The sequence below is a fragment of the Coregonus clupeaformis genome, chromosome 9 (genome assembly GCF_020615455.1).
Source record: "Coregonus clupeaformis isolate EN_2021a chromosome 9, ASM2061545v1, whole genome shotgun sequence".
NCBI lineage: Eukaryota > Metazoa > Chordata > Actinopteri > Salmoniformes > Salmonidae > Coregonus > Coregonus clupeaformis.
Window position 1 is genome coordinate 29,373,927 of NC_059200.1, and position 21,755 is coordinate 29,395,681.

The following is a 21,755-nucleotide window of genomic DNA, read 5'->3' on the forward strand; positions in this document are numbered from 1 at the left end:
TTTTGATCAATTCACACATTATGAAAAATGTATATATATTCTTAATGTATACATGTAGGCATCATATACAATTCACTCATGTTATAACATCATTTTAGATAACATGCAATGACTGGCAAATGAGCCATGTGCCTAATGGCATACATCAATGACTACTTTTGAGAAATTAAACATTCCTTTATTACGCAAATTAACATGTAATAGAAACAAACTTCATACGTAATTTCCCACGTTAGTGATGATAAATTATAGAATGTTAGTCACACATGGGGTCAATGTTACTATTTTTGATATCCAACTATGAACGGAGATCAACATGGTGTCAATAATGGTGTAATAAAACATTCACCAAAATAGTTCGGGTCGTCCTATTTAGCCATGGATGACTCACTGGTGCTTAAAAAACGGGGCTATACATTGGGCATCAGTTTAGGCGAGGGGTCGTACGCCAAAGTAAAATCCGCTTATTCCGAGCGTCTGAAGACCAATGTTGCAATCAAAATTATTAACAGAAAAAGGGCGCCGAAGGATTTTTTGGAGAAGTTCTTGCCCCGGGAACTTGAAATTCTTGCATCCCTAAACCACCGCAACATCGTCAAGACCTTCGAGATCTTCGAGACTTCAGAAGGCAAGGTGTACATGATTATGGAGCTTGGTGTGCAAGGGGACCTACTGGAGTTCATCAAATTCAGGGGTGCTTTGCCCGAAGATTTCACCAGAAAACTGTTTAAACAGCTGTCACTTGCAATACAATTTGCACACGCCCTAGATGTTGTTCACAGAGACTTGAAATGTGAAAACCTGCTATTGGACCAAGACTTCAACCTCAAAGTGTCAGACTTTGGATTCGCCAGGAGGATCAATTATGATGATGATGGACAAATGATTCTCAGCAAAACTTTCTGTGGCTCTGCAGCCTATGCATCACCAGAGGTATTACAGGGGGTCCCATACAACCCCAAAGTGTATGACGTTTGGAGTATGGGGGTCGTTCTATTCATAATACTCTGTGGGTCTATGCCCTATGATGACTCCAATATCAAGAAGATGCTGAAGATTCAGAAAGAGCATCGCATTGACTTCCCACACAGCAAAGCTGTCCCAACAGAGTACAAAGACTTGATATATCGCATGCTTAACCCCGATGTGGCCCGGAGGATAGAGATTGACGATATCCTTGAGCATGTATGGGTGCAGTCAAAATACAAATCACATGATGGTAGTAAGATACGGGAAGATGGGCCTTCCACATCGGAAGCAGCTTGCTCCAAAAAGGAAAGGAAGGGTGAAAGTAGTAAGAATGAAAGTAAGCATCCTCATGGTAATGAGAACAAGAAAGGAGCGAAAGCAGAGGCTGAGGCCGAATCAGAACCTAAACCTTCTGTGGAGAGCAAAGAGGTGGCTGGACCATCTAAGCACGCCAAGAAAAAATCGTCCCCCGATGCAAGGAACAACATCCCTGCTGATTCCTGATGTTGAAATCCTGGATTTATTCCACCTGAATAGTTCATAATAAATGAAGCATACATATTTGTCAAGATGAACCATATATATTTATAGTAAGAAATAAAAAAATAAAAAAACATTTTCTGTTGAGTCTGCTATGATAAAAGGTGAGTGTCAACATTTGGGGTTTACAAACAAATCACTCCAAGGCATTTTTTTTTTGGTTGAGGACTGAAATATTATATTGCAGAAAGAGGCATACAAAATAGAGGCTTACATTTTAACATATTTACAAAAATCAACAAAGACTCATCATAACATTCACCAAGATTAAAATCATATCAGTCTAGGCTATGTACAATTATATAATCTCTTTGGAACCCACAGATTGTAAGTTATCCAGTCCAGGTTTCTAACACAGTACATACTATGAATTTCTGTCCAACACCCTAACAGTAATGACCTGAGTTTTCCAACTATCATTGAATTCAGAGTTGGTATTTTGACTCTGCCCTTCACTGTGCACAGACTGTTCCAGCCATAAAAGGCAAGTCCATCAAATCCAGGTGGAGGGCATGAGGTGGGATAGAGAGCCCACATGGCCAGTAATTTGCATGATGACAACTTGCTTTCAACATGATGTAGGAGTTCACTTCCTCAAGATAACAACTGTTCTTTCTCAGTTTTGCTTTACTCCACTCAGAAGAAGTCAGAGGCTTTCCTCCTCTTGGGAAGCTGCAGTAGGTCGTCTGTGATGGACGCTGGGTCCTGGGAGACAGGGGTCCTGGCTTTGCTTGGTGTCGGAGTGCCTGAGGGAGTGGCTGGACCACCCAGGGGGGTCTTGGAGCCTGCTCCTCTGTGTGTGGGCGATGGTGTGTAGCTTGCCCTTAGAGCTTTGTCTGTGTATTTGCTGGAGGTCCGGTTTACAAGCCTCTGAAGGGCAGGGGTCAATGCTGGGCTCAGTCCTTTTGGGGTGAGACTGAAAGACAGAAATTAGGTTCAAAATAATTAATAAAAGCATTTTAAAATGACAAAGAATTTTGTATAACAAGAGGTCATAGAATTGAGCTATGAAAAAACATGATATTTTGCAAATACAAAGATCAAAGCAATTTAGTTATGTAAATCCTCAATCCGTTTTTACCTTGCAAGGTTTTCTGTGACCTTTCGCAATGCTTCTTGCTTCTTTGCCCGGTTTTTGGCAGCAGCCTCATTGGCCATTTTCAAACCCAACCTCTCTCTTCTTCCTGGTTCTGGAATCTGTGTGTCAGATTATCTCAGGTTAATAAACTGCTCTGAACAAACACTTTTTTTTGGGGGGGGACAGCAAAACAAAACAAGAAAAAATTAACAACTGCCAGCCATCGGCTTGTACCTTAAATGATGGGCCGATGTTCCTCTCTTGAAACGGTGAGTCAGACCCATCCAGGCGAAAGGGGGTGCTCTCTATCTCACCCCAGGTCATCAAGGGGGACTCAGCCATACCTGGTAGGACCATATCAGGTTAGGGGAGTTTAGTTTTTATGCAGTTGGAAAAGTTTTATGGAAGCCTCTCTAACAGCACCAAATGTTGGAAAAACAAATATTCTTACCCAATAACTAAGTATTTCTGATAGTTATTTTGTTGTTGAGAATATTGAAAGTGATCTATACTTGAACATAACATAACTACTTACCTGGGGAAGGGCAGGGAGTTCCTTCAAACCCATATCCGTTCACGTTAGGGGAATCCTGGGCATTAAGTTCTTTGCCATCTGGGCCTACTTTACCCTGTTTAAACTGGAGATAAACACTCAGTCAGATAAATCATTCAGGATCAATCCATTTCACTTGATCTTTAGATACCCTGACCTTTCTCTACTTTAAAATCCCTTGACTAAAAATAGGATACAACCATTTACTTAAAACCAATAACTTGTCAGGCAAGCACTTTACCTGTGCATTGAGGGCTGCAGCCTGTTGAAGCTGGCATTTGTTAAGGGCTTTGCTGAAGGGGTCTCCCACAAAGCGAGTGTTCTTGTGAATCACCTCCCTGGGCTTCTTGAAGAGTGTGTCATCCTGGACACCTTATTAAAAAAGACCATGAAGGTGTTCATCTCAACTCATACAACATCAAACACAATTCATCATGTACAGTGCCTTCAGAAAGTATTCACACCCCTTGACTTTTTCCACATTTTGTTGTGCAGCCCAAATTCAAAATTGATTAAATATAGATTATTTTTTTTGTCACCGGCCTACACACAATACCCCATAATGTCAAAGTGGAATTATGTTTTTAGATATTTCTACAAATTAATTTAAAATGAAAAGATGAAATGTCTTGAGTCAACAAGTATTCAACCTCTTTGTTATGGCAAAACTAAATAAGTTCAGGAGTAAAAATTGACATTAATAGTGTTTAACATAATTTTTGAATGACTACCTCATCTCTGTACCCCACACAATTACAATTATCTGCAAGGTCCCTCAATCGAGCAGTGAATTTCAAACACAGATTCAACCACAAAGACCAGGAAGGTTTTCCATTGCCTCTACCTATTGGTAGATGTGTCAAAATAAAAAAACAGACATTGAATATCCCTTTGAGCAAGGTGAAGTTATTAATTACACTTTGGATGGTGTATCAATACACCCAGTCACTACAAAAATACAGGCGTCCTTCCTAACGTAGTTGCCAGAGCCTTTAAAACAATTACAGAGTTTAATGGCTGTGATAGGAGAAAACTGAGGATGGATCAACAAAATTGTAGTTACTCCACAATACTAACTTAATTGACAAAGTTAAAAGAAGGAAGCCTGTACAGAATAAAAATATTCCAAAACATGCATCCTGTTTGCAGTAAGGCACTAAAGTAAAACTGCAAAAAAAATGTGGCAAAGAAATTAACTTTATGTCCTGAATACAAAGCGTTCTGTTTAGGGCAAATCCAACACAACACATCACTGAGTACCACTTCATATTTTCAAGCATGGTGGTGGCTGCATCATGTTATGGATATGCTTATCATCAGCAAGGACTAGGGAGTTTTTTAGGATAAAAATAAAAAGGAATACAGCTAAGCACAGGCAAAATCCTAGAGGAAAACCTGGTTCTGTCTGCTTTCCAAAAAGACACTGGGAGATAAATTCACCTTTCAGCAGGACAATAATATAAAACAGAAGGCACAACATACACTGGAGTTGCTTACCAAGATGACATTGAATGTTCCTGAGTGGACTAGTTAGAGTTTTGACTTAAATCAGCTTGAAAATCTGTGGCAAGACTTGAAATGTCTAGCAATGATCAACAACCAACTTCACAAAGCTTGAAGAATTTAAAAAATAATGTGCAAATATTGTACAATTCTGGGGCCTCATTTATCAATCATGTGTAGGAACAAATCTGTGCGCAAACCATGCGTGTGATCATTTCCACGCAAAGTGTGAGATTTATCAATATGAACGTTTTTTTGAGAGTGTGCATACATTTACGGACAGCCATGACCATGCGTATGCACAGTGCCAAGTCGTGGAACAAGGGAACTGATTGTCAAGCATAGAATTGGGAAAACATAAGTTGAAAATGTTTGAAATTGTGAAAGCAATAATTTAAAATGTTTTTCGATGTAATTGTATTACCATTGTAAACTCATGCATTTGTTACGATAATAATCCATATAAAGTCAAATCAAATTGTATTTGTCACATGCGCCGAATACTAATTCAAGTGCAGTAATTTGTTAAATTAGAGGGACGTGTGAAAGTGAAACCATTGTTGAAATACTATAGAAGACTGAGATAATGGGAAATCGAATGAGAGATGGCTGATCTTGCTCTGTTGGAAGATTTGGCACAGGTTGCATTTAGCAGAGCAAGTTTTTAGAGACAAGTGGTATGTTTTTTTGCAGAAAGTACAGATTGGCTCATCAGATATCGTTTCCCAAAACCAATTTTATAGGATCTTTGCGAGGATTTAAGATCTACTTTAGAAAAGCAAACATAAGAAATGCTGCTGAATGTGGTGGCAAGGTGGCCAGTTGGAACGCACGACTCGTTCATTCAGCAAAACAGCAATTTTGGCCTATACGCCTACATGAGGGAGCAGTTGAGGATGGATGGCTTATTGGTGAATGTTGCCTATTCATTTGAAGTATATTTGCCATAGAGCCCCACAGTGGAGGTGTCATAATACCCATAAAACCTAGCGGTCAAACAGGGAAATGTTTTAAATCGTTTTATCAATATATTCGAATCCATTTACTCTCAGATTCGAATATGCGAATTAGCACCAAAGTAAGCGGCAGGTAGCTTAGTGGGTAAGAGCGTTGTGCCAGTAACCGAAAGGTCGCTGGTTCTAATCCCCGAGCCGACTAGGTGAAAAATCTGTCGATGTGCCCTTGAGCAAGGCACTTAACCCTAATTGCTCCTGTAAGTCGCTCTGGATAAGAGCGTCTGCTAAATGACTAAAAATGTAAAATGTAAAAATGTAAACATCATGCAAAACTACAAATCCCTGCAAGCTCCTGCACGTAATCTCTAGCTGACACCTTTGCTAACAGGTATTCTGTCAATTTTAAAACGTGCACAAGACAGTTAACAGAATTGTCCATTTAAAGAAATGTAGCCAATTTATTCATTACTACTTTTAACTAACATTAGATAGTTAATCCAGAGATTCTTACCTTTGCCTTGATTCAGCAGTCTCGCCCAGATCATCATGGCATTTGTAGTTCTTTATGATAGCCACATTAGCAGCTAATTAGCGTTTCATTTTTTTGGGGTAAATACAGGCTAATATATTGATAAAAGTCACCTTGTCATAGAGAGATTTACACAGTTATCAAAACGTCACGCCAGGGTAAGCCTACACAAAACACAGCCCTTATTTTAAGTGTTTCTAAAATCTCCTATGGGAAAAATGAATGGTGGAAAAACAATTGGAACCATTTCCCTGTTTGACCGCTAGGTTTTATGGGTATTATGACTCCTACTGTGGTACTCTATTGCTAAAGCAACTTGAATTGTCCTGATGGTCCTCTCTTTGAAGCTATGTTTTATTTGTGCTGGTCAAGAAACAACTGAGTGAGCCAAATAAAACCCTTTGGTTGTACTCAATCTCTGACACTAGCACCTCTATTTCAGTCTCTGAAAAGTTTTTTTCTTCTAGTTTTTTTTGGTTGTGCTGTTGTATTTCATGGTACGGCATTGTATATTCCCCATGTGCTTTAAAGGGATGATTTTTACCATATATGGTTAATTAGGGGCGTTTCGAAATGCAAATAGCCAAGGTCGTGCACAAGCACTGAGGCCGAGAATAATTGGTATTTAACAATGGTTATCTCCTATCGGTGTGCGTATGACGCTCGTAGGATTGTTTGATAAATCACACTTCTTCCATACGTACAAACAATTAAAATTCCATTCCTAAGGAGTATTTTAGAATCGTTTCTACGCAATATTGATAAATGAGGCCCCAGGTGTGCAAAGCACTTAGAGACTTACCCAGAAAGACCCATAGCTGTAATCGCAGCCAAAGGGGATTCTAACATGTATTGACTCAGGGGTGTGAATACTTATGTAAATGAGATATTTTGTATTTCCTTTTAAATACATTTGCAAAAATGTCTAAAAACATGTTTTCACTTTGTCATTACGGGGTATTGTGTGTAGAAAAAATATATATTTAGTCCATTTTGAATTAAGGCTGTAACACCACATTTTTTTGAATAAGTCAAGGGGTATGAATACTTTCTGAAGGCACTGTAAGTAAGTACCAGCTTAGCCTATAGCAGGGATCATCAACTAGATTCAGCCGCAAGCCTATTTTTTTCTTGAGCGGATGGTCGGGGGGCCGGAACATAATTACAATTAATTTGTAGACGGTAAATTGACCACAAGAAGCCCAAACAGATATAATGCTCGACTAAAACATAATAATTTCAAACCTTGCTTACATTTGTATACGATCACATCTCTCTATTATCTGAGGGAATACTTGGGAACAGATTTCTTAAATTAAAATCACTTGTAGCTGATTCTGTTGTTTTTAGTCTATTATGTCCAACAACAAAACACTTTTAAAAAACAATTGTTTTTTTTTGCTCAGAAAACTTGGGGGACCAAATAAAACCACCCATATTTGGCCCGTGGGCCGCCAGTTGAGGAACCCTGGCCTATAGTATACATAATATGGTGTTCGTATGTGCGACTCCATGGCTTTATGCACCCCATACAAAGCACATTATAATCAAGAAAGATAAAAGGAACATTTCTCATGCAGGAAAATAACTGTTTGTCTCATCCATTATAAAAACATCAATCCTCACCCTCCGGATAGTACATAAGGGCATTCTTTGCTTTGTACTCCCAGGTCTCCAGTCCTGCCTTTACACACTCAAGGGCCTGCTTCTCTGATGACGGAAGTGCAAGGTTTTCTTCATGCCGCTAAAACAAGAAACATGCTGTTATAACATATGTTGCTTTCATATATAACATATATCATTGCTTTCAACTCATGAAATAACACTCCAGGAGCATTACATACTACAACATTTGAGTAGGGTGCAATTCACATGTGATCAAATGAGAGTTTATGGCAAGTGTACCTGTTTAAATTCAGCCTCTGCCTCATACAGCCACGCATGCCTCAACTTCTCCTTGTCTTCTGCTAGAACCATGATCTGCTCAAAGGATGCATTATCCTCGCTTGTGTTCTTAGCCAGGAAACGATCAAGACAGGGCAGCTCTTTCTCTTCCTCGTCTCCTTCCTTATTCACTACAAACACACAATATTAACACAGGGAATACATCTTACTGCTGTAATTGAGTTATTTACATAGTACTATAAGAAATCAACGACCAATTACCACTAGATTATAACGGCTGGAAGTTCTATTTTCTAAATAGTATTGAGAGCCATTGTAAAGTTGGGTGTCCTTAAGCTAAGCATACATTATAGGACAACAAAAATCTTTACATCTGGGGAGCAGTCACATTATGCAAATTGTCTACATCATCTTGTAATCCTAAAGTCTGCAACTGGTGTGCTCACATTACACGAGTTTGCTCACATTGCAACCTGCCTAGATTCCACCAAATCCTGTGATTTCCTGATGCGTCATCGTTGCCCTCCTACTCTGTGGCTGTAGCCGAGCAACAGATTACAAGTTGCACAAATCGTATCGTAGCACAAATCAAATCATATTTTATTTGTCACATGCTTTGTAAACAACAGGTGTAGACTAACAGTGAAATGCTTACTTAAGGGCGCTTCCCAAAAATGCAGAGAAAGAAAACAGAGAAATAATAGAAAAGTAAAACACGTCATAGTAAAAGTACCGTAATAATAAATACACAGTGAGTAATGATTACTTTGCTATATACACAGGGTACTAGTACCGATTCGATGTGCAGGGGTATGAGGTTATTGAGGTAGATATGTACATATAACTAGGAATAAAGTGACAGATAATAAACAGTAGCAGCAGCGTATGTGAGGAGTCAAAAAAGTTTGTACAAAAAGGGTTAATGTAGATAGTTAAATAGTTAACCAAATAGCTACCCGGACTAACTATTTAGCAGTCTTATGGGATGGCTTGGGAGTAGAAGCTGTTCAGGGTCCTGTTGGTTCCAGCTTTGGTGCATCGGTACCACTTGCCGTGCGGTAGCAGAGAGAACAGTCTATGACTTGGGTGTCAGGAGTCTGACAGTTTTTAAGGCTTCCTCTGACACCACCTGGTATAGAGGTCCTGGATGGCAGGTAGTTCGGCGCCAGTGATGTACTGGGCTGTACGCACTACCCTCTGTAGCGCCTTGCAGTTGCCATACCAAGCGGTGATGCAGCCAGTCAAGATGCTCTTAATGGTGTAGCTGTATAACTTTTTGAGGATCTGAGGGCCCATGCCAAATCTTTTCAGCCTCCTGAGGGAGAAGAGGTGTTGTCTTGCTCTCTTCACGACTGGTGTGGTTGGACCATGATCCTTAGTGATGTGGACTCAGAGGTACTTGAAGCTCTCGACCCGCTCCACTACAGCCCTGTCGATGTGAATGGGGCGTGCTCTGCCCTCCATTTTATTAGTCCACACTCAGCTCCTTTGTCTTGCTGACATTGAGGGAGAGGTTTTTCTCCTGGCACCACACTACCAGGTCTCTGACCTCCTATAGTCTGTCTCATCGTCGTCGGTGATCAGGCCTACCACCGTTGTGTCGTCAGCAAACTTAATGATGGTGTTGGAGTCGTGTGTCCACGCAGTCAATGGGTGAACAGGGAGTACAGAAGGGGTCTAAGCATGCACCCCTGAGGTATTTGGTATTTTTGGTATTTTATTAGGATCCCTATTAGCTGTTGCAAAAGCAGCAGCTACTCTTCCTGGGGTCCACACAAAACATGAAACATGACATAAACCAGAACATTAATAGACAAGAACAGCTCAAGGACAGAACTAAAGGCACACGTAGCCTACATATCAATACTTACACACAAACTATCTAGGTCAAATAGGAGAGAGGTGTTGTGCCGTGAGGTGTTGCTTTATTTGTTTTTTGAAACCAGGTTTGCTGTTTATTTGAGCAATATGAGATGGCTCTATATAATACTGGACTATGCAAACAATTTGGGATTTTCAACACATTCATGTTTCTTATAAAAAGAAGAAGTGATGCAGTCAGTCTCTCCTCAAATCTTAGCCAAGAGAGACTGGCATGCATAGTATTTATATCAGCCCTATGATTACAATGAAGAGCAAGACGTGCCGCTGTGTTTTGGGCCAGCTGCAGCTTAACTAGGTATTTTATTTCCGCACTGGACCACACGACTGGACATTAATCAAGATTAGACTAAACTAGAGCCTGCAGAACTTGCTTTTTGGAGTGTGGTGTCAAAAAAGCAGAGCATCTCTTTATTACAGACGGACCTCTCCCCATCTTTACAACCATTGAATCTATATGTTTTGACCATGATAGTTTACAATCTAAGGTAACGTCAAGTAATTTAGTCTCCTCAACTTGTTCAACAGCCACACCATTCATTACCAGATTCAGTTGAGGTCTAGAACTTAGGGAATGATTTGTACCAAATACAATGCTCTTAGTTTTAGAGATGTTCAGGACCAGTTTATTACTGGCCACCCATTCCAAAACAGACTGCAACTCTTTGTTAAGGGTTTCGGTGACTTCATTAGCTGTGGTTGCTGATGCGTATATGGTTGAATCATCAGCATACATGGACACACATGCTTTGTTTAATGCCAGTGGCAGGTCATTGGTAAAAATAGAAAAGAGTAGAGGGCCTAAAGAGCTGCCCTGTGGTACACCACACTTTACATGTTTGACATTAGAGAAGCTTCCATAAAAAAACTGAGTTCTATTAGATAGATAGCTCTGAATCCACGATATGGCAGAGTTTGAAAAGCCATAACACATACGTTTTTTCAACAACAGGTTATGGTCAATAATATCAAAGGCTGCACTGAACTCTAACAGTACAGCTCCCACAATTTTCTTATTATCAATTTCTTTCAACCAATCATCAGTAATTTGTGTCAGTGCAGTACATGTTGAGTGCCCTTCCCTATAAGCATGTTGAAAGTATGTTGTTCATTTGTTTACAGAGAAATAGCATTTTATTTTGTCAAACACAATTTTTGCAACAGTTTGCTAAGAGCTGGCAGCAAGCTTATAGGTCTACTGTTAGAACCAGTAAAGGCCACTTTACCATTCTTGGGTAGTGGAATTACTTTGGCTTCCCTCCAGGCCTGAGGACAAAGACTTTCCTCTAGGCTCAGATTAAAGATATGACAGATAGGAGTGGCTATAGAGTCAGCTACCATCCTCGGTAGCTTTCCATCTAAGTTGTCAATGCCAGGAGGTTTGTCATTATTGATCGATAACAATAATTTTTCCACCTCTCCCACACTAACGTTACAAAATTCAAACTTGCAATGCTTTTCTTTCATCATTTGTTTTTTTATGCATGAATACGATGGCTCATTGTTGGCCTTTCCTGCCTAAGTTTGTCCACTTTGCCAATGAAGTAATCATTAAAATAATTGGCAACATCAAATGGTTTTGTGATGAATAAGCCATCTGATTTGATGAAAGATGGAGTTGAATTTGTCTTTCTACCCATCATTTCATTTAAAGTACTCCAAAGTTTTTTTCCATCATTCTTTATATCATTGATCTTGGCTTCATAATATAGTTTCTTCTTCTTTTTGTTGAGTTTAGACACATAATTTCTCAATTTGTAGTAAGTCAACCAGTCAGATGTGCAGCCAGATTTATTAGCCACTCCTTTTGCCCCATCTCTTTCAACCATACAGTTTTTCAATTCCTCATCAATCCATGGAGCCTTTACAGTTCTAACAGTCAGTTTCCTAACAGGTGCATGTTTATCAATACTTGGAAGAAGCAATTTCATAAATTCATCAAGTGCAGCATCTGGATGCTCCTTTTTAATCACATCATCCACATATGAGTCACAGCAAAATCTTTGGTATGATTTCTTATACACTATTTTAGGCACAATTGTTTGAACTTTGGCTTTCCTGGATATAGCCACTATATTGTGATCACTGCATCCAGTGGGTACAGATACAGCTTTAGAACAAAGTTCTACAGTATTAGTACAAATGTGATTGATACATGTGGATGATCTTGTTCCTGTAGTGTTTGTAAACACCCTGGTAGGTTGATTAATAACCTGAACCAGATTACAGGCACTGGTTACAGTAAGAAGCTTCCTCTTGAGCGGACAGCTTGATGAAAACCAGTCAATATTCAGGTCCCCAAGAAAGTAGACCTCTTTGTTTACATCACATACACTATCAAGCATTCCACATATATTATTTAAATACTGACTGTTCGCACTTGGCCTATAGCAACACCTCAAAAGAAAAGGCTTTAGATGTGGCAAGGGAACCTGCAACCACAACACTTCAATAACACTTGACATAAGATCTTCTCTAAGCATTACAGGGATATGGCTCTGAATATATACAGCAACACCTCCCCCATAAGCATTTCTGTCTCTTCTATAGATGTTATATTCTTGTATTGCTACTGCTGTATCATCAAATGAATTATCTAAGTGAGTCTCAGAAATGGCTAATATATGAATGTTATCTGATGTTAGCAAGTTTTTGATTTATTTCTAAGGCTACATATATTAATATGGGCTATTTTCAGCCCTTTCCTGGGTAGTTTATCAGAGATAGACATAATACTGGAAAGAGCAAACAAAGCAAGAGAAAAATACATACATTCAGCAGTCCATTAATCAATTGGTGTGTGTGTGTGTGTGCTGTGGGGTTGAAGCTACGAACCCATAGGCTTGGCTCTCTCATCCTTTCCAGGTTTCTGGGAGGGAGGGTGGACAATGAGCTTGTCAAAGCGGATGTAAGCAATCTCCCCACGCGCTCTGGCAGCTTTCATGGCTGGGATAAGTTCTTTCCTCTTCTGGCGCACAGCTTCAGGATAGTCCTCGTTGAGAAAGATATACGTTCCTCTCAAGTTCTTGGCTCTTTCTAGAACAGCTACCTTGTCCTTGAACCTCAAGAACTTGACCACTATTGGCCTGGGCCGGTGGTGGATTTTCCAGTCCTGTGGGCACGATCCACCTCAATCTTCCTGTGGTCCATCTTCAATTTCTCAGAGATCATTTCCCTCACTTTGTCCTCAGACTCCGTCCAGGTCTCATGTGGAGATTCTGCAATTCCGTCCACAACCATGTTGTTACGCCTTGATTGTCCCTCTGATTTATCCGTCATTGTTATCATGGATTCACAGACAGAACTGATGTCCTCTCTCAATGACTTACAGATTGCTGTAATCTTGCCGTTTTCCTGTTTCAACTCATCGAGCTGACCATGGGAGAACTGCAAACTGTTCTTTAGGTCCTGGACCTCTCTGGTCAGGTCTTGTCCATTCTTTTATTAGTCGAATCCACCAGTATTTGGACAAAGCACTTGAAGCTATTTTCTTGTTGTTGTAACAACTGCTTGTAGAACTATTTTTGTTCGTTTAAAAGAGCCTTCACGTGTGATAGAGACACCACTGTCCTCGACAACGGTACTCCCGCCGGCTTTGGTCTTTGTCATGGTAGCTAGCAACGTAGGTTACGCTGTTACTCCTCGCAGTTCCAGACAGGGCAGGTCACAGGGAAGATTGAAAACAACAAACAGCAGGAATCTAGACATCCACAAACCCGGGACAATCCGCGGTCCCAGCCACAATGGCTAACCGCGTCGCGGGCTGCGTTCAAGCCCTCAAGAAAACCCTGCTAGCTTGATATGCTGCTAGCTAGCAGCTAGGCTAGCTGCAAAGCCAAATAGCTCCTCAGACCCGTCCTTGGTCAGCAGGATCACTGGACAGAGACTAGCAATCCCAGCAACTGATGTCAACTGTGTCGCGGGAGCCAAACTAAAAAGTTAGCTAGCTACAAAGAACTTCCCAATACACTTTCAAAACAACAAACTTGGGGGCGGCCCATCAGGAAGTCCAGGATCCAGTTGCAGAGGGAGGTTTTCAGTCCCAGGGTCCTTAGCTTAGTGATGAGCTTGAAAGGCACTATGGTGTTGAACACTGAGCTGTAGTCAATTAACAGCATTCTCATGTAGGTGTTCCTCTTGTCCAGGTGGGAAAGGGCAGTGTGGGGTGCAATAGAGACTGCATCATCTGTGGGTCTGTTGGGGCGGTATGAGAATTGGAGTGGGTCCAGGGTGTCTGGGATGATGGTGTTGATGTGAGCCATGACCAGCCTTTCAAAGCATTTCATGGCTAAAGATGTGGTCTGCTTGAAACATGTAGGTATTACAGACTGGGTCTGGGAGAGGTTGAAAACGTCTGTGAAGACAATTGACAGCTGGTCAGCGCACCCCCTCACTACAAAAGATACGACCAAAAATGTCTGGTATGTCAGAAAAATAAATCGGGACCTAAGATGCACAACGGGAAAGCGCAAGACCCAAAATCGCACATCTTTCACCCGCTCACATTATGCGATCTACAACGTCTTGGTCAGAGCCTACGACTTTAGAATTTACCTGTGATTCCAGAAATGAGTTGTGGATCCCAAATCGTTGCAAAATCGCAGTTTAAAATTATGTAATGTATGACTTCAGACAGAATAGTGCCATTTTTAGTCACAATGGTGAACAAGAACTTACCCCCATCTGCTCCTTTCTTGTTTTTGCCCAGTATAGAAGAGGGAGACCCAGGACAACCCTCTGGTGTCTCAAAGGAAGCTGGAGTAACATCTAAACAAACCAGTGGGGGGGGTAAGTTATTATAGCACCACTCCTGCATATTATTATAGCACCACTCCTGCATTCATAGACAACCAGTACATTATGTGGAAAAGAGTTTCCTTGACAGTTTACTTATCATCTTACTCACATGGGGCAGTGGAGCGTGGTGTGGACTTGGCTAAAGATGACCCATACTTAATGGATATTTCCCGCATCTTCCCAAGATCCCCATTTTCCTCAGCTTCGAGGTAGTCCTTCTGCGCTTGTAACTTGGTTACATCTGGGAAAAAGTCCCTCTGGATGATCTTCTCTAAACTCTGTTGAAAGTCATACAAAACAGACAAGTTAGGAAGACACTGGCAACTATCAACATGGCCTAGCCACAACACACACAGCACATACTAAACAACGAGGTTGTATGTATAACATCACCACTATGTTTGTTCAATCACCTTTATTTGTATTGACCTTAAAACGTAGATTTGCAGCAACACTGTAAACCTATTGTATTATTAGACAGCTGCAGGTAGGCTAGAATGAGCACTGGCTAACTAGCTAGCTTAGCAGTCTGTTCCACAACGGCAACGTTAAGTTACCTCTATGTAGTTTTCTTCATCGAGAACCTTTCGATTTGTTTTCTTTGTTTCCTCGGGTGGCTGTCGAAGAGCAACTGTTGTGACAGGATTAGCTGGGACAAGGGTTCCAGGCATCAGCGCCTTTCCAAATCCTTCCATTGTCGGTGGCTAGAAGAAGCTAGCGAAAAGGTCTCTGGGGGCCTTGACTCTGTTAACGTTAGCTAGCTAGCAAACAAAACAAAACCTCGCTGAATGTAAATAATCCAGTTATAAACTAAAAAGACTCTCTGAAAATAGAAGTGTATGAATACCTTACTTTAATTCGCGTAGTTATAATATCAATAGTTCTTAGTTGATGTTTTGCTAATCAAGGAACCTCATGCGAAGAACGTACACGCGTGACGTCACCAGAAATATGGCAGTGACGTTTTTAGAATTAATATAGCCTCATTGTTGCATTGGATGCAAAGTATCCAAAAATGTCTACATGATGGCCATATCCGGCACAATCTTCTAGTTTTCCAGGTTTCGCACACCAAATGCTGTTCTTTTTTGTCGCCTCCACTTCGCTCTTCGGTTTTTAAACCACACCTATCGAAATAAAATAAAATTAGGCTACATTGACTACACGTTTTAAACGTAATAAAACAGATTTAAACCCTGACAACAAACAAAAAACATTTAGCTGCCTACCTCTACTCGCTCTTCGCGTAAATGAGTGCTCTGAGCTAGTTTTTCCCGCGTTTTCACATCTGGATACTGGTTCTGAAGGAACAGCTCCTCCAGAGCATCCAGCTGATCCTCGGTGAATATGGTGCGGTGTCGCCTGGTGCGCCTCTGGACCTGACTGAAGGACTGCTCCTCTCTGGGAGTATTTCCTCCTGGCCTGCATGGCTCCGGAAACATTCTTCTGGACCATGCATACTGGCATGCTGAATTAAAATAACTTTACATGTAAGTGTTTTTATTTTTGAATCATATTTTTTCTCACAACAAATACAAACATACACATACGAACAACATCTTACAACTTTACATGTAAGTGTGTTAGGCACATTGATTTCAGGTCAAAGCATGAACATATAGGCCTTCATGGCTAATGGGAAAAACAACTGAACTGCTTTAGACATCATAATTAAACAAACAGATATTGAGAGAGAAAAATGAAGCGTGATCATTGTGTCAAAATTGTCATAGGTTTAGGTCTTACTTTCAGGAGGATAGTCAGCCTGGAACACCTCTCCACAGTGTGAGCAGTAGCAGCAGCATGAGCAGGTGTGCTGTGGATGTTCTACGTGGCTCCCAGCAGGAATACTCTGTGATCTTGCTCCATCCTCACCTGGTACAGGGTTGTGGGTGGCACCATACTGCCTGCTCTCCTCAATGTTACTCGGAAATCTGTTCAGTATATTGTCAATGGTGAATGGAAACTTCTGTCTCTCCATCCTACTTGACCCCTCCATGACAAGCTTTCTGCCCAAAGAATTCACTTGAAATTCAAACTAGTGTTTAAAGTGCCAGCCAAGGCATCCAGTTAATGCTTCTGGGTAAAGCATATGCCATACAGTAATCCTCTCCCTTCTCCACTGTGCTCAACGACAGACCCACTCGTTCTCATTTTATAAGAGACATTTGACAGAGAAAGAGAGAGCAAAAAACATAATCCCCCTATAGACCAGACACATATAAAATGGTTGAAACTTAATTCCCAGCTAATCTGGGCAGTTTTTTGTGGGGGTTAGGGAGGATGGGGGATTCAGCTAATCTGGCCCCATTGCTTTGCTTTCGGGAAAAAAATCTGATTTCACTGTATTAAATTAGGGGTAGAGAGCTTCTAAGATCCTTATTGTTGTGGTTTTAGAGAAAAAGAGATTGCTTGGTATTAGAAACCTGGACTTAAAGATGAACCTTTTGGTGTGACCAAGGACCTATTGGGTATTAGCCCCTGAATTTCTTTCTTCACAACACTTGCAGTCCTCGTTTGTTTGAGTTCACCAACAAAATTCACACAGTTCTATTTATTTTATATACATTTAGAGGGATTCACCATTTAAAAACAAAACACAACAGCAGAGTTTATCTCCCTAGTTTTCAATCAATCTGAATCATACAGTTCCAATACGAAGGTCTACGACGTGTTTACAATCTTTATTGATCCTTTATATAGAGACAATTGAATTTGGTCATTTTTGTTGTCACAGTACCCAGCCTCACCACACAACACAGGCTGGGAGCAGCATTCCGCATGTTTCAACATAACAGCCATTCACAAAGGGAGCATATTCAGAGATTAAATATCAGTCAAAATGTACAGGTATGGATAGCCAAGGCTTCTGACAATCTCTCTGTTAGTATTCACAGCATGAGTACTGGGCCGTATCTATGAAGTGCAGTCATTCAGTCTGACTTCCCTGACAATGTGCACTGCTGAGGTAAAGCTATTACAGGTTGTATTTATTCTCCAACAAATCCTTTGATTTCATATAAGGGAACACACCTTTTTATCAAGGAATTAATGGATTTTCCGAATCTGTCCTAAGCTCCTCAGATAAGGGGCGTTTGAAAACAGATAACAATAAACACCACCTCATCCCTTTCACTGGGGTTTAATGGCCAGCAGGATTGTTGATGTATAGTTTTTTGAGTTGTTGAGATAGCTATCTCTGGTCTTTGTGATTTTTCAAAGGAAGACTTTGTATCACATCCACATTGGTTCAATGGTGTTAAGTTCATTACCAGGGATTAGTATGATAAAAGCACCTTATATTGTTGTTGTCAAAGGCATTGGTGTGTAAAAACTTCAAATCCTCTTACAGAAAACATACAAAACATAAATCAAAACCACTAACACATGCTTGCCCAACAGCACAATCTAACAGTGCAGGATATAGCTGGAAGATTGGTTTGACCAAGATTATTTTCTAGACGAGCATCAAAATATGTTAACTTCTGAAGTAGGTAGCAGAGAAATGGCATATATCAATTGAATCATCTTCTGTGTTTGCAGTAACCAGCAGCCAATTGTTAGGCGGATCAGGGTTATTTATAAACTCTGAATGTGGTGCCAAATGATTGAGATTGTCACACATTTTCAAGTGAATGCGGAATGGTTTGCATACTGTTCAGTTTAGCCTACAAAGAAACAGTATGAGGCAGAGTACAAAATTGCTGCAGTGCCACTGACAGCCATGGTGCACAAATATTTGTTCTAGGTACATGATGCAAAACTGTTTCAGTATGGGGTTATTCCACCTTCTTAAGCGTTATTGAATGTGTTGTATCATACTTTCTTTATCCCAAACGTAAAGGTCAGTTGCAGTTTTAAAGCACGTTTTCTGCAATGGGGCAGAGAAAAACTATGGATTTTTTATAACACATTTCATTTTATTTTTGCCATGAGGCAGAGAGAACATTGTTGCAGTTTTACAGCAAAGTACCTGCAATTCTAACCATTTTGTAATCACCTATGCCATGTTAATACGATATCTGAGAGAGAATGACCAACAAAATCAATGGGTGCCCCCTGGAGGTCAGGGCCCCTGGGTACGTTCCCTGCGTGCCCAGTCGGTATTCAGCCATGACTACTACAACTTTAGATAGCTGGCTAGACTAACTACCAATCATAAAATTGTTAGCTGACATGGCTAATTGAGTGACTGACATAACAAAATAAAAACAGCTGATGCACAACCACATTTCTAAATTGCAGCTGGTGTATTCTACTCATCTTACTCTCAATGGTAAGTTGAGACTCCGTCTGAGTAAAAAAATTAAAAAATATCATTTTTTTTTTTATATATATACAGTGGGGAAAAAAAGTATTTAGTCAGCCACCAATTGTGCAAGTTCTCCCACTTAAAAAGATGAGAGGCCTGTAATTTTCATCATAGGTACACGTCAACTATGCCAGACAAATTGAGAAAAAAAATCCAGAAAATCACATTGTATGATTTTTAATGAATTTATTTGCAAATTATGGTGGAAAATAAGTATTTGGTCAATAACAAAAGTTTCTCAATACTTTGTTATATACCCTTTGTTGGCAATGACACAGGTCAAACGTTTTCTGTAAGTCTTCACAAGGTTTTCACACACTGTTGCTGGTATTTTGGCCCATTCCTCCATACAGATCTCCTCTAGAGCAGTGATGTTTTGGGGCTGTCGCTGGGCAACACGGACTTTCAACTCCCTCCAAAGATTTTCTATGGGGTTGAGATCTGGAGACTGGCTAGGCCACTCCAGGACCTTGAAATGCTTCTTAAGAAGCCACTCCTTCGTTGCCCGGGCGGTGTGTTTGGGATCATTGTCATGCTGAAAGACCCAGCCACGTTTCATCTTCAATGCCCTTGCTGATGGAAGGAGGTTTTCACAAAAAATCTCACGATACATGGCCCCATTCATTCTTTCCTTTACACGGATCAGTCGTCCTGGTCCCTTTGCAGAAAAACAGCCCCAAAGCATGATGTTTCCACCCCCATGCTTCACAGTAGGTATGGTGTTCTTTGGATGCAACTCAGCATTCTTTGTCCTCCAAACACGACGAGTTGAGTTTTTACCAAAAAGTTATATTTTGGTTTCATCTGACCATATGACATTCTCCCAATCCTCTTCTGGATCATCCAAATGCACTCTAGCAAACTTCAGACGGGCCTGGACATGTACTGGCTTAAGCAGGGGGACACATCTGGCACTGCAGGATTTGAGTCCCTGGCGGCGTAGTGTGTTACTGATGGTAGGCTTTGTTACTTTGGTCCCAGCTCTCTGCAGGTCATTCACTAGGTCCCCCCGTGTGGTTCTGGGATTTTTGCTCACCATTCTTGTGATCATTTTGACCCCACGGGGTGAGATCTTGCGTGGAGCCCCAGATCGAGGGAGATTATCAGTGGTCTTGTATGTCTTCCATTTCCTAATAATTGCTCCCACAGTTGATTTCTTCAAACCAAGCTGCTTACCTATTGCAGATTCAGTCTTCCCAGCCTGGTGCAGGTCTACAATTTTGTTTCTGGTGTCCTTTGACAGCTCTTTGGTCTTGGCCATAGTGGAGTTTGGAGTGTGACTGTTTGAGGTTGTGGACAGGTGTCTTTTATGCTGATAACAAGTTCAAACAGGTGCCATTAATACAGGTAACGAGTTGAGGACAGAGGAGCCTCTTAAAGAAGAAGTTACAGGTCTGTGAGAGCCAGAAATCTTGCTTGTTTGTAGGTGACCAAATACTTATTTTCCACCATAATTTGCAAATCAATTCATAAAAAATCCTACAAAGTGATTTTCTGGATTTTTTTTCTCAATTTGTCTGTCATAGTTGACATGTACCTATGATGAAAATTACAGGCCTCTCTCATCTTTTTAAGTGGGAGAACTTGCACAATTGGTGGCTGACTAAATACTTTTTTTCCCCACTGTACAGTATATACACACACACACACACATATATATATAGTGCATTTGGAAAGTATTCAGACCCCTTTACTTTTTCCAAATTTTGTTACGTTACAGCCTTATTCTAAAATTGATTACATTTGGATTTCTTCCTCATCAACCTATAATGACAAATAATAACCCATAATGACAAAGTGAAAACAGGTTTTTAGAAATGTTTGCAAATGTATTACAAATAAAAAACAGATATCTTATTTACATAAGTACTCAGACCCTTTGCAATGAGACTCGAAATTGAGCTCAAGTGCATCCTGTTTCCATTGATCATCCTTAAGTTGTTCCTACAACTTGATTGGAGTCCACCTGTGGTAAACGCAATTGACTGGACATGATTTGGAAAGGCACACACCTGTCTATATAAGGTCCCACAGTTGACAGTGCATGTCAGAGCAAAAACCAAGCCATGAGGTCGAAAGAATTGTCCGTAGAGCTCCGAGACAGGATTGTGTCCAGGCACAGATCTGGGGAAGGGTACCAAAACATTTCTGCAGCATTGAAGGTCCCCAAGAACACAGTGGCCTCCATCATTCTTAAATGGAATACGTTTGGAACCACAAAGACTCTTCCTAGAGCTGGCCGCCCGGCCAAACTGAGCACTCGGGGGAGAAGGACCTTGGTCAGGGAGGTGACCAAGAACCCGATGGTCACTCTGACAGAGCTCCAGAGTTCCTCTGTGGAGATGGGAGAACCTTCCAGAAGGACAACCATCTCTGCAGCACTCCACCAATCAGGCCTTTATGGTAGTGGCCAGACGGAAGCCACTCCTCAGTAAAAGGCACATGACAGCCCGCTTGGAGTTTGCCAAAAGGCACCTAAAGGACTCTCAGACCATGAGAAACAAGATTCTCTGGTCTGATGAAACCAAGAATCAACTCTTTGGCCTGAATGCCAAGCGTCACGTCTGGAGGAAACCTGGCACCATCCCTAGGGTGAAGCATGGTGGTGGCAGCATCATGCTGTGGGGATGTTTTTCAGCGGCAGGGACTGGGAGATTAGTCAGGATCGAAGGAAAGCTGAACGAAGCAAGGTACAGAGAGATCCTTGATGAAAACCTGCTCCAAAGCACTCA

General features: G+C 40.8%; 2 protein-coding genes across 2 annotated transcripts; one reads left to right on the forward strand and one right to left on the reverse strand.

The window, feature by feature from the left end:
* Positions 1 to 46: 46 nt before the first annotated feature.
* Positions 47 to 1,476, forward strand: LOC121573809 (testis-specific serine/threonine-protein kinase 1-like). The gene has a single exon (XM_041886119.2). It carries the CDS (start codon positions 379 to 381, stop codon positions 1,471 to 1,473), a length of 1,095 nt encoding a protein of 364 aa, XP_041742053.1. The 5' UTR covers positions 47 to 378; the 3' UTR covers positions 1,474 to 1,476.
* A 98-nt stretch (positions 1,477 to 1,574) lies between these two features.
* Positions 1,575 to 15,916, reverse strand: LOC121573806 (splicing factor ESS-2 homolog). The gene is made up of 10 exons (XM_041886113.2): positions 15,269 to 15,916; positions 14,821 to 14,989; positions 14,592 to 14,681; positions 8,034 to 8,203; positions 7,755 to 7,872; positions 3,382 to 3,512; positions 3,123 to 3,225; positions 2,822 to 2,931; positions 2,591 to 2,706; positions 1,575 to 2,425 (listed from the first exon to the last, which is right to left on the reverse strand). The coding sequence occupies exons 1-10, from the start codon at positions 15,404 to 15,406 to the stop codon at positions 2,146 to 2,148; spliced, it is 1,425 nt and encodes a 474-aa protein (XP_041742047.1). The 5' UTR covers positions 15,407 to 15,916; the 3' UTR covers positions 1,575 to 2,145.
* Positions 15,917 to 21,755: the final 5,839 nt, after the last annotated feature.

Excerpts from the sequence above, each read along its gene's own strand:
- LOC121573809 (XM_041886119.2), top strand. The coding sequence starts at position 379 with ATGGATGACTCACTGGTGCTTAAAAAACGGGGCTATACATTGGGCATC.
- LOC121573806 (XM_041886113.2), bottom strand. The coding sequence starts at position 15,406 with ATGGAAGGATTTGGAAAGGCGCTGATGCCTGGAACCCTTGTCCCAGCT. Across the intron at positions 14,990-15,268 it reads ATGAAGAAAACTACATAGAG|AGTTTAGAGAAGATCATCCA; the intron begins GTAACTTAACGT and ends GACTTTCAACAG. Across the intron at positions 2,707-2,821 it reads ACATCGGCCCATCATTTAAG|ATTCCAGAACCAGGAAGAAG; the intron begins GTACAAGCCGAT and ends TCTGACACACAG.